Source organism: Panthera pardus, unplaced genomic scaffold (assembly GCF_024362965.1).
Source record: "Panthera pardus isolate Hobbes unplaced genomic scaffold, ASM2436296v1 HiC_scaffold_12, whole genome shotgun sequence".
Taxonomy (NCBI): domain Eukaryota; kingdom Metazoa; phylum Chordata; class Mammalia; order Carnivora; family Felidae; genus Panthera; species Panthera pardus.
Window position 1 is genome coordinate 92,437,485 of NW_026526677.1, and position 11,249 is coordinate 92,448,733.

At 47.4% G+C, this 11,249-nt stretch overlaps 2 protein-coding genes across 2 annotated transcripts; one reads left to right on the forward strand and one right to left on the reverse strand.

Annotated features, from left to right (window-relative positions):
• The first annotated feature begins 4,045 nt into the window (after positions 1–4,045).
• On the forward strand, positions 4,046–5,899 carry LOC128776202 (prostate and testis expressed protein 13-like). The gene is made up of 4 exons (XM_053900295.1): positions 4,046–4,548; positions 4,681–4,704; positions 5,056–5,199; positions 5,516–5,899. Exons 1-4 carry the CDS (start codon positions 4,485–4,487, stop codon positions 5,713–5,715), a joined length of 432 nt encoding a protein of 143 aa, XP_053756270.1. The 5' UTR covers positions 4,046–4,484; the 3' UTR covers positions 5,716–5,899.
• Positions 5,900–6,790: 891 nt separating this feature from the next.
• Positions 6,791–10,402, reverse strand: PATE1 (prostate and testis expressed 1). The gene is made up of 4 exons (XM_019421335.2): positions 10,300–10,402; positions 9,793–9,828; positions 9,375–9,503; positions 6,791–8,685 (listed from the first exon to the last, which is right to left on the reverse strand). Exons 3-4 carry the CDS (start codon positions 9,496–9,498, stop codon positions 8,552–8,554), a joined length of 258 nt encoding a protein of 85 aa, XP_019276880.1. The 5' UTR covers positions 9,499–9,503; positions 9,793–9,828; positions 10,300–10,402; the 3' UTR covers positions 6,791–8,551.
• Between the last annotated feature and the right edge of the window lie 847 nt (positions 10,403–11,249).

The following is an 11,249-nucleotide window of genomic DNA, read 5'->3' on the forward strand; positions in this document are numbered from 1 at the left end:
CCCCTCTCCCCTCAGATACCTCCTTTTTCCCGCCCCTGGGAACCAAGAAAAGATAACCTATTCCCAGAAGTTTGGAACATGTAGAAGGGCCTCTGTAGGCGCCAACAAAGCTCCAAGAGTTGGTGGCTGTACAGATGAAGAAGAGACACAAAGAGAACCTCTATAGACATTTAACTTGAGCTTCTTGGGATTTCTATGCATTCTCTGGATGTTTCCCCAGACTGTGGCCATCAAGAGTTGCAGAGTGGGGCCCGTCTTGCACAGGCTCCGTATCAGAACTCAGTGAATATCTGTGCTGTTTGCCCATCAAGGAAAATCAGTATGCCCTGAACCTGAGTCTCCACCTTCAAAGTCTATTCTGGAAGAAACAGTTCTTGTGCCCACTTCAACACACAAGTCTAATCCAAGCCTTTGTGGTAGTTAACCTTCATCAGGACATTCCTGCAGCTACCCTCATGGCCAGGTTCTTCCTCATCCCATGCCAGAGGGGCACCTGCAGGCTCTAGCCTGCTGTTCTCTATGGACAGATGACCATCTTGAGACTGGCTCCTGCTGGCTGAAGGCTGTGACATTTACTCTGGCTAAGAGGTCTGGGCTACTATGGAAAGTAACACAAAGTGTTCCATGTTCTTAATTCTCATCTCAGCCCTATCACAGGGCTTTCTATTCTGGTAGCCCTGGTGAACACCCACTTGGCTCACTTCTAGTCTGGGAACATAGAGAATACGGATCCGACATGTCATGTTTGGGGTGACAATCTCCATTCTTCCCGATGCACTTTCAGAGAAAATTTAAATGGCCTTGACGTGGGTGTTCTCACTCTCCTGGGCTCCACAGGTGGGTTTTCCTGGGTAGGCAAGAACAGGTGCAAGTTACAGCTAGAGGGCAGTATAACTTCCAGTCCCTCTTCTCCAGCTTGACTTGTCAATGTCCCAGCAGCCTGTACAGGGAAGCATATTTACTGCACACGTACTGTGACAAAAGTCCTGGAAGTTGGTCGAGAACTGCTGTTAGGGGTGGCTTGCAGCAGCCTTCCATCCCGTACTCATCACTCCAAAACGGGGTGGGCAACAACTGGAACAGGGGGCTGTTAGGCAGTGGGCTGGGGCAATGGAACAGGACTTCAGGGCAAAGCCCTCACTGCCTTAGAGACTGAGATCCTGCTGACTCAGTGTAAGAAAAGCCTCGGGAAATAGGGGCTTTTGAGGAGGAGTCCTCTTGAAGAAGTCCATTGTCACTCCTGGCCTCCCCACAATCCATCCGCTGTCAACTCGGTTAGATGAGTTAAGCTCCAAAGCAGGGCATGTGGTAGGAGCCGAATCGATGGGAAGTGGTGACCCAGAATCCATGTCTGACCCTGAATTCCCGTTTCTTGCTCTGTTAGCACCAATCAGACATTTTCCCTGACCTGACAGCTGAGAGCACCCAGATCAGGATCTCCCTCTGTCTTCACACTGCGGTGAAATTGCATTTCAGTCCCGTTTCTTAGGCGTAAAATAAAGACATGGGGCTCTGTTGCTTCCATGCCCAACTCCTCCATTTGACCCACTGGGGAAAATGGTACCTTCAAGGCTGCCCACAGTGAGAAAGTCTGAAGGACAGTGAAAGGAGGGAAGTGGGGCTGCTTTGGGTTGAGTATGGGGGGACGGCAAGGGTTTCTGGAGTGAGACCCAGGCATGCAGGGCAGTGATGTGGGGTGGGTCCAGCTACTAGAGGGAGTGCGGTTCTGAGGCAGGCCTGGGTGAAGGGCCAGCCAGGAGAACGAGTCAGCCAGACCCCATGTCCCCTGCTGGCCTGGCAGTGAGACAGGTTTGCACTGCGTGCAAGGGAAATGGTCATGGAGGAGAAACGTGCCTGGACCTCCGTCACACATGTCCTTTTTTCTGGGTGTGTGGGGCTCAGATGGAGTCCTGTAATAAAGCAAGGCTCCCTCTTGTCGTGGACTCACCTGGGACCAGATGATCCCACCCTCAGGTGTGTTCCCTGCTGAGCAGGGCCAGGGAAAGTGCTTGTCTGAGGTTGGCAGAAATGGTTGAAGGGGATATTGCTCTATGCAGGGAACTTTCTCTGTGTGAGTGGGGGTGGTGTTCTGCTTTTATTTTCTTTTTCCCTGTATCCTTTGCCTTTTCGCTGCCCTCCTGCAGGGACAAAGTGAGCCCAACCAGGGGCTGACTACAAAGGAGCCAAATGTGGTCTCAAGTCCATTACCTTCTCCTCTGTCTGCAGAGATAGGACATGGGTACAGGTTGAGCCTCTGGGCAGGGCAGGAGCTGCAAAGAGCAGGACAGCAAGTCCTTCAACCACCCATCTAGGAAGGGACAGCAGGCTGGAAAGGCTTTGAATAGGAGCCAGGGGTGGAGGGGAGAAGGTGCAGACCCTCAGCCCCAGGAGAAGCCCCAGGGGAGGGCTGGGAACCTAATTCTGGGGGCTCAGATATGGAGGCGGGGAGGAAAGAATGCCCGGACAGCACATCCTCTCTCTCTGTGGGAGGGAGAGGTGGCCACGGGTGTCCAAGGTCTGTCGGAGGCACACACTAAGATCCTGAGGACAGAAGTGTTGAAAGGCTAAGCAGCTAGCCAAAGCTTCTGGCTGAGTCTGGAAGGCAACTCAGGTGTTAGCCCATTTAAAGGGATTTACCAGGGCACCGGCTCCTGAATCTCCCACCGTTTCTGGGCCTCACATTCAACAGGGAAGACAGGTACACTGATAAAGTCACAATTTTCACAATAAGAAACCAGAATCTCATACATATCATGTACAACCCTTCTCGGATTGTAAAGAGAAAGAAACAGCATGATGTAGTGGAAGGATATGCTCACCGCGTCCAACCTCGTTCCCTGGGGAATAATACTTCATCTCTAAGTGTACTTGGGCTTCAAGCACACTTGCAGATGAGGTCAATTATTTCTAAGCTATGTGGTTGTTCAGAGAAGTCAAAGAAATCAAGAATGTTTGCCACCAAGTAGGGTCTTACTGACCATTATCATATGTGAATTTATTAAGTCCTAATAACTACAGCTGATATACCTCTGACAGCCCTTGATTTCACCCGTGAGGTCCCAGATCCCAAAGAAATGAGTAACTTGTTTAAGGTCACGTAGCAGGTAGGTAGCACCCTTGGGCCTCCATCCCAGATGTACAGGGAATACCCTCCTGGCGAAGATTATGTGAGGGATCGTACTTGGGAATAGCATGTGTCTGGCTCTGGGAATAAGTCCACTCAGATAAGTGGGCCCCACACTCACTCTGTCCCCAAGACAGGGGAATCTGCCGTTGCCATCGCCTGTCTTCTCTGTGGTGATCACCAACCACAGGTCATCCTGCAACTTGGTACTAGGAGCTTTTCACCGTTCCCTCGTGTCTCAGGTTAACCACACCAACGATGCATTCACTTTTTCATCAGATAGTCTTGCCTATCTGATAATTGCAAAGCACCCAAGTGCTGAGGAGAAAGCAGCAAACACAACACAGGGAAATCTTGCATTCAGGGCGCTTTCGTTCTTGAGAGGGGAAAGAGGCAAGAAAACATAAATAAGGAAAGTCTTAGAATGACAAAGCGGCTTGAGCATGCCAGAGAAAACGGGAAAGGGACGTGGCAAGTGTGGTAAGGGAGTTTTGCACGTATGTACAAATATTTCCTATTTACATGTGTGTACATTGGAAAGCCTCGGTGATAAAGTGACACTTAGTAGATGAAGGAGGGAGGCACAAATGTGTGGCACCATCTGGAGGAAGTGAGGCAAAGGCAGGGGACTTATGGGAAAGCTCATTTCCAGCCCTCCCTGCTCCCTTCCCCCCTCTGTTCCCTTTCTAGTGACTAATCCAAATATGGTCTCCCCACTGGAATCATTTCCGGTCTTTGTCTCCCTTGAACAAATTAGTGAATAAAGCTGAAGGGAAACTGATCATCTTCACCTCTGCATCCCCCTTTCTTGTGCTGCCCCATCCATCTCTCAGAGGGGTGTTAACGCTGGGCGGTCAGACCACATCTGGAGTATCCTGGTGGCAGTGACGACTCGCTTTGGGAGGGAGGGAGGGAGTACCGCTGGAGGTCATGCTGAGGCCAGTGTCTGGATGGTTATGGTACCTGAAAGGGACTGAGCCACTCCCTCGCAAGGCTCAGGGCCCCCAGATTTGCTACATGTGAAAGGCTGTCCTGGAACGTGGGCTTAGACATGCTCCGTGTAGGCCAACGAATAGAACGACAAGCGAAGTGAAGAGGTACTAGGGAGAGAGATTCTACACCAACGTTAATTAGTTCCTTATGCTAGATCTAATAAAATGGAATGAGCTGTCTGGGTGGGCTGAGTTCCAAGTATCTGGAGAAATGCAAATGCAGACAGGATGTACCGTCTCCTGGGAACGTTGTAGAGAGGATTCAGGTGGCTCGATCTGAAATTTATGATTCTGGGATCTAGTGCGATGCCTGATGGCAGGTGACGGGAATAAATAAAGCTGAACCTCCCACTGGGAATGTCTCAGAAATGGGTCTCAGGCTGTTGCTGTTGCTTCTGCTGGGCATTTTCACAGTGGTCTTCATGAATGAAGGTAAAACCTGTGAGGGAGGCAGTGATGGGTGGTGAGAGGCTATATGGGGAGGAAATGGAGGTGGTTTCTAAAGTTGGCTTTTTGGGATACTGTAAAATGGCTCAAGGAGAATTTTTCTTCTTCTTTTCACAGATATCCGTGGCCCCAAATCAAAATGTATGGTGTAGTTGGTTTGCAGTTTTTGGATATATGATGTCACAGGGAGAGAGGACATTCCTGATTTTTTCACACATTGTATCTCTCTGACTCTTTTCCAGCCTTTTCACTCACTGCCCTGGAATCTTTTTTTTGCCCCCAGCCTTGGGTGAAGGTGGGAGGGGGTTTGAATATATAGGGTTATAGCTGTCGCTATAAGGGAGTAAGGACCCCTGGCAGAAGTTGGGGAGGGTGTCAACTTCCAGTTGGCGAGGACTGCCCCTCGCCAGTGTAAATGTTGACAGTGGGGCAGGTTTCTGAAGAATTGCCTTCCCTAGAGCCCTGCTTTAAATCTTTCCCCTTTTTCTTTAGGGCTTCGATTTTGCCATGATTGTGATTTCTATGATGGATTCAAATGCCGTGGTCCCAAGAAACGTTGCTGGAAGTTTAATTTATCCCTCAAATCCAATAAGAGTTGCACCACAGATCACTATTACTACAATGATCCAATTACAGGTAAGTGAGAGGTAGAGAGAGACACAAGATTTTACCAGTGGTGCCCACCTTCCTTGAGGTCAAGGTGTGGAGGGAACAGGGCCCATGGAGAGGCTGGGAAAATGGAATTCTCCATACCCCGACCTCGGGTAGAGCCTGTGTGGGAGGCAGATGTCTTTTGCCCGGTCCTGTCTAGAGAGACCGAGATGAGATGCAGGCACAGTTTGAGGGCTCATCCCTGGCTACAGAAAACCAATGAGATTCTTGACGGCCATCATTGCCAGGGAGACAGTGTGATTAAGTAAGGCGATTACCTTTACTTTTCTTCTCTCTTTAGGGAGATATCTGTACCGATATACAAAACTGTCTTGTAATCCTTGTGAAGAGGGAATGTTCCAAGTATACCATGACTTACTGAGAGAAACATTTTGCTGCACTGATAAACATATGTGTAATACTGGACATGATATTTTGGAAAAGTCAGCGCTTTTTGGAGAAGATAAAGAACACACTATCCATGATGATGTCCTACCATAACCTTAAACTATCCTCCCAGTAATTTTTGCCCTTCCCCTACACAATGGCAACATCATCTCACATTATCTCAAAACCAGACCCTACTCTCTACTCTTTTCCAGCAGATCTACCCATGGAAGCTCTGTATGTCCTGTGTCAGTGTTTTTCCATTAAGAGGAAAATAAGAACACCCATGTCTGCCTTCTGGTCGGATTCCCCTGTCTTTACCTCCTGATAGCGTCTGGCAATCTGTAACTATCCTTAAGTTCTGATGCTAAGCCTGGGGTCAAATCTTTGGCAAAGGGAACAAAGTATTTTTCTGGTAGAGCTTCTGAGCAAAGATCAAGAGAAAGCAGGCTGGAGAGAAATAGGGACACGAAATTGCAAGAGACTTTAGGAGAAATCTTTGGGTTTGTTGGAGGGCAGGAAAGGCTTGTGTTAAGTAGGGGTTTGAGAAAGTAAATGTGAAGATAGAAAACTCTAACTGCCGTGAACTAGACAAACAGTCTTTGTGCCTCTGCCACCATTTGGGGGAAACTGTACCAACCACAGCTCCTCCTGACCACACAGACCAAAGTTACCGTGTTTCTAATGATCTTCTCTTGCTTTCATGGCCAAAGCCAAGGACATCAGGGTAAGCACTTGGCCTGGTATTGGCCAGCTACTCTGTTTCCTGGCATGTGAGGAGTCCCCTCCCACCCAGTTCTGAAAAATATTTAAATATCTCCTTGCATTCAATGAATTCATTGGTAAAAAAGCTGAGTGCTTTTCATCTATTGACACATCCCCGCAACAAATTATGCCAAGGGAAGATAAGAGTTTCAGACTTCACTGTGGTGTCCTAACAAAAGTAATAAGCTATGAAATGACAAAAATGACTCCCTAAAGTATTATTCACTCACTTTGGGTTGAACTTTTCTTTTACTATGCTTGCATTCCTATGTTGGAATCTACAGACACTATTACATTTCATATTTGGCTGTACAGTTATGTGTACATATATAATATTATCCTAGTTTTAGTAGTATCCCTCCTGATCCAGGCTTATAATTGCTTACTGCTTTCTACCACATTGTATTTGCATCAACATAATAAAATATTTTAACAGACAAATTAATTTTGAAAAGTTTGCAATATATGTATGCTTGGATTTCCTCCAAATTGTATCATGTTAGCAGGAGTGTTATACTTTAGTATCATGAGAAGCAGAAAATATGCTAGATTCTTCCATTCAGGATTAGTCTATATGGAGAGAACGGAGGTGCTGGCAGTAGGCTCCAACGATGAAGTGCTTTACCGGGGGAATTATTGTGATGTGTGATTAGCGCCCAGAATGGTCCCAAGCAAGTCAAAATTGGAAACTTCAAATTAGAGGAGAGAAACAATGTAGAGTGAAGAAGTTAGCCAGTGGCGGGAAGAGTAGCAGATAGATACTGAGTGATACTGACAGCTGGAGGCTGACCAGCACACATTTATAGCTAAGTTTGAAGTGAAGCTTCCTAAATCATTCTGGCAAAGCCCCCAGACCTTCATCCTACCCAGACTAGCTTTCTAGGTCCAATCTTTCTGAGCCTTGCCCTATTGTGTTTCCCCTCTTTGATTTTCATGAGATTCTGACTCCTATATTGTCGCATGTACAACACTTCCTAATTTTCTTGTCCAATTGGAGTACATCTCTGTTCTTAACATTTTGGAGGGAAAACCAGGAAGTAGAGGGAACAATGACAGAAGACAGACCCTGAACACACACCCTAGTTCTAGATTGAGTAACAAATGATAATCAGTTGAACAAAACAGGAAAAGTGAATTTATATTTACATAATCACATAAATAGGCCTCATCCTACCAGGTTGTTAGAAATTAGTCTCAATCCTGTGCGCATGCTCATGCTCACTCCTATTTTTCCAGGGTACTAGAACTAGACAGAGCGGAAAGCCTGAGTGTGTGTGCAGTGGGGGAAGGGGAGAGGCATCTGCTCATGGGGACAGCTCTGTACAGAGATTGCTGTTGAGATGTCCAGGGGCCAGACTCACATGGCTTACTCAGATCCCACAAATTTCAGCTTCTTTCATGCAATGCTAGACACATGGTAACATTTGTGTGGCTACTCCTTCTGGTTTCATCTCCTTGAAAGTATCCCACAGCTCTTCCATATCTAAGGGTGCTTTCTGGTGAGTTTGCCAGGGAAGCAGGGTATAAGTTACTATCTTTAGATCCCATAGCTGACTTCTCCACTTCTTCTCCAACCCGTAACCCTGAAGAGAGTCTCATTCTGGAAGGCAGAAAATTATTCTCTCTTCAGGATTCTGATGCAAATTCTTTTCTACGCTCTACCCTTCTCACCCTGGGAATAGCATTCGTGAACAAAATTCAAGAAGACTCAGACCAGCTCTTCATTTTGCTACTTCCCTCCCTGTGAGGCCAGGGTTATAAGCTTTCGTGGGAGTGAGATAGGAAGGATAATACCAAGAGATATAAACATTTAAGAAGAAGAAAGTAAGGAAAATATCCTGCCTCAGAAAGAAGGGGGAAGGTCGGGAAAAGAATTGCCCCCGATTCTCGACTTCCCTTTCTGGAAGCACCTTAGGCTACACAGTAGAAGCACTAGGCTTTGCAATAACCTGTGGGAGACATTGATGTTACTCCCAAGGTGTTTGTCCTCCCCCCTTCCCCAAATCCCACCTGCCACCAGGGACCAAGAGAGAAAATCTAGAAAAGGAGAGGACTTTTTCTTACACACGCAGAAGGCAGAACCATGTGTTTGCAACCTGAAATGTGGCTTTTTAAGAAATCATTGCAAGGAGGCGGAGGCAACAATATCATCCAGAGACTGGAGTTACTGAAGGACAGGCAATCTCTATAGGTATTCATTGCAGAAGTCATAGCCCCGGCAGCACCTGAACTCCACCAAGTAGACACTCCATTTTATTTTGCCCACATTAGCACAGCTCTTCAGGCAGCCCATGAACATTAACCACGGAGTACCGTCTTCTGCAGAAGGAAGAAGAAACGTATTAGCAGAGAGGCTTCTGCAAAGAAACCTCTTTCCATACCAGGACATAAGAACAACTTGTGTGCAGTTCAAGTCTCTGTTATTCAAGTGTGAAGAACTGTAAGCTGCTACAAGTTGAGGGCTTTCCAGAAGAAAAGCAATGGCAGAGAAGTTTGAAAAAATTCCTGGGGGTGGGGAGGTAATGACAGAAGCAATTGAGGGATTTCCAAAGCTGGATATCTCAGTGGAGAAGCTCAACAACTGGTTTAAGTAAGAGTGATAAATGCCAAGGGCTCACTGAGCACGAAGGGTAGGAAAATAGAGGCCATTTAGACAGTATCTAATGCTGACACCGACCCGTCCTCATGGAAGTCCAGGTAGCGACAGACAAGGAACTGCCTTCCACCCTCCAACAACCACCTAATGTCCACTGGCCATATTGCGCCTCCCCTCTCCACTCCGTGCGGTCTTCCCGCTTTCTGCAAGCTGCTCAGGATACTGGTTCCATAGCTATAGATCCCCACCCCTTGGTGACCACCTCCATCTATTTTCCATTAGGGCCTATGTTCAGGGTAGAGAGAGCAGTCATCCCAGGGCTGGGGCTGCCTGTGGTGAAATACGGTCCCTGCTTTTTCCTAGAGCTCGTATGTCCCAGTCGGCTTCCCCCCACCCCCATCCCACAACTTACTCTTGGAAATCCTGCCAGTTGTGCAAGACTCTTCACTTGTTACAATGCATATTCCTCTGCCTCTGGAACACTTCTCTCCTGGAAACTGCAAGTGGCACATCCTACACTGAACGATTCCTGTCATTTGGGCTAATGAGTCAAGAAATAGAAGTGAGAAGTGATCTCACACTGCCATGAGAAAACCCATCTCCCCCTTTCAGGTCTGAAGTCTGCTTGGAGCCCAGAAGTCTTTACCAGAGACCCATTAAGTGTGGGCATCTGCCTCTATTAAGAGAGGCTAAGCCAGGAGAAGGACTGCAGTTTATGGTCTCAGGAATTTAGACTGGAAAAACGGGAGGGGAAAGAAAGGTGGAGGGGTAAGGAAAAGAACTAAATCAAGACAGATAATCTTCAGACTCTTCAGACTCTTCAGACTCACCAGGATAATGGTCTTCATCAGTAAATAGTTCATGAACTGTATTGGCAAAGAGAAACAAAATCAATCTGCAATTTTGTCTGAGATTTAGCCTTGCCCAGGGCACCTGTGATGCTTGTAACACATGGGGTCCATCCTGTGCTTTTCACCTGGGGCCACTGTAGGCTCTTTGTGTCGCTCCAAAGCCCCGGCAACTGCCTCCTGGTATCTTTGCACCTGTTCCCTCCTTTCAATTCCCTTCACCTCCGGTGGGGCCTCCCAGATACCCTATTCATCACTCTAGGGTGTAGCACAGACCAGAAGAGAAAGATAAATGTATCTTCTCCCCCTCATTCCCTTCTTTTTAACTGACCTATGTGGCTTTCTTATCTCCGTGATCCTGGAAGCTGACAATGCGGAAAAGCATCTGAAATTCACGAGGTTGCTACACTTCGGTTTGGCCAACCAGTGCCTGTAAAGTCAATATTCCACTCTCTCCTTTCCCTTTTGCTTTCCTTTTATTACACTTACCTCAACCTTGTCAACTGCTGCTCATATTATTTTGTCAAACTTCAAATCAGCTCCCATCCCAGCCCATCCTGCTGTAAGAGGTTGCTGAGTGTTGAAATTCAAGGGCTATCTCTGGGTTCCTCTAACACCCGATGCCCACACTGCCTGGCTCATCTCCTCCCCCGCCTCCTTCTTCCCCCTCCCACACCATGATCCATTTGTATTCACATGCGTGTTCACTGTCTGCCAGTGACCCAGACAGTACTGTTGGGGAAAAAGATACATGTTCTGCAGACCTCATGTTACAAACCCCGTCTCACAACTTCTATGAAAATCTTCTCAATCCACTTATTTCCTCCCATAAGGGGAAGGGTCCCAGGGATGCGATGCATTGTGAGTGGAAGGCGTGGTATTACAATGGTAATATGAGGGGCGCCTGGGTGGCTCAGTTGGTTGAGCGTCCGACTTTGACTCAGCTCATGATTTCATGGTTCTTGAGTTTGAGCCCCGCGTCGGGCTCTGTGCTGACAGCTCAGAACCTGGAGCTTGCTTTGGATTCTGTGTCTCCCTCTCTCTATGCCCTTCCCCCACCCATGTTCTGTCTCTCTGTTTCTCAGAAATAAAATAAACATTAAAAATTTTTTAAAAAGAATGATCATATGGCCTCCAGAAGAGGACCTTTGTCACAGGAACCCTGACCCATTCCCGTATCCTGGACACACCTCACCAACTGTCAACACTAGGGACTCACCTGTAATGCAGCAGAGCAGGATGGGGAGTCCCAGCAATAGGGGCTTGTCCATTTTGGAAAGAAAAGAGCAGGTTAGGGCAAGAAGCTGCCAGGTGTCTATTTATACCTCAGCCAGGTTGGGTTAGGGGTGGGGACACTGTGGAAGTCCTTGAAAGGCATACCCTTCTCCTAGGGAAGCCAGTGACTCTCTGGTTTCTCTTTTTGGAGAACTGGGCAGAAA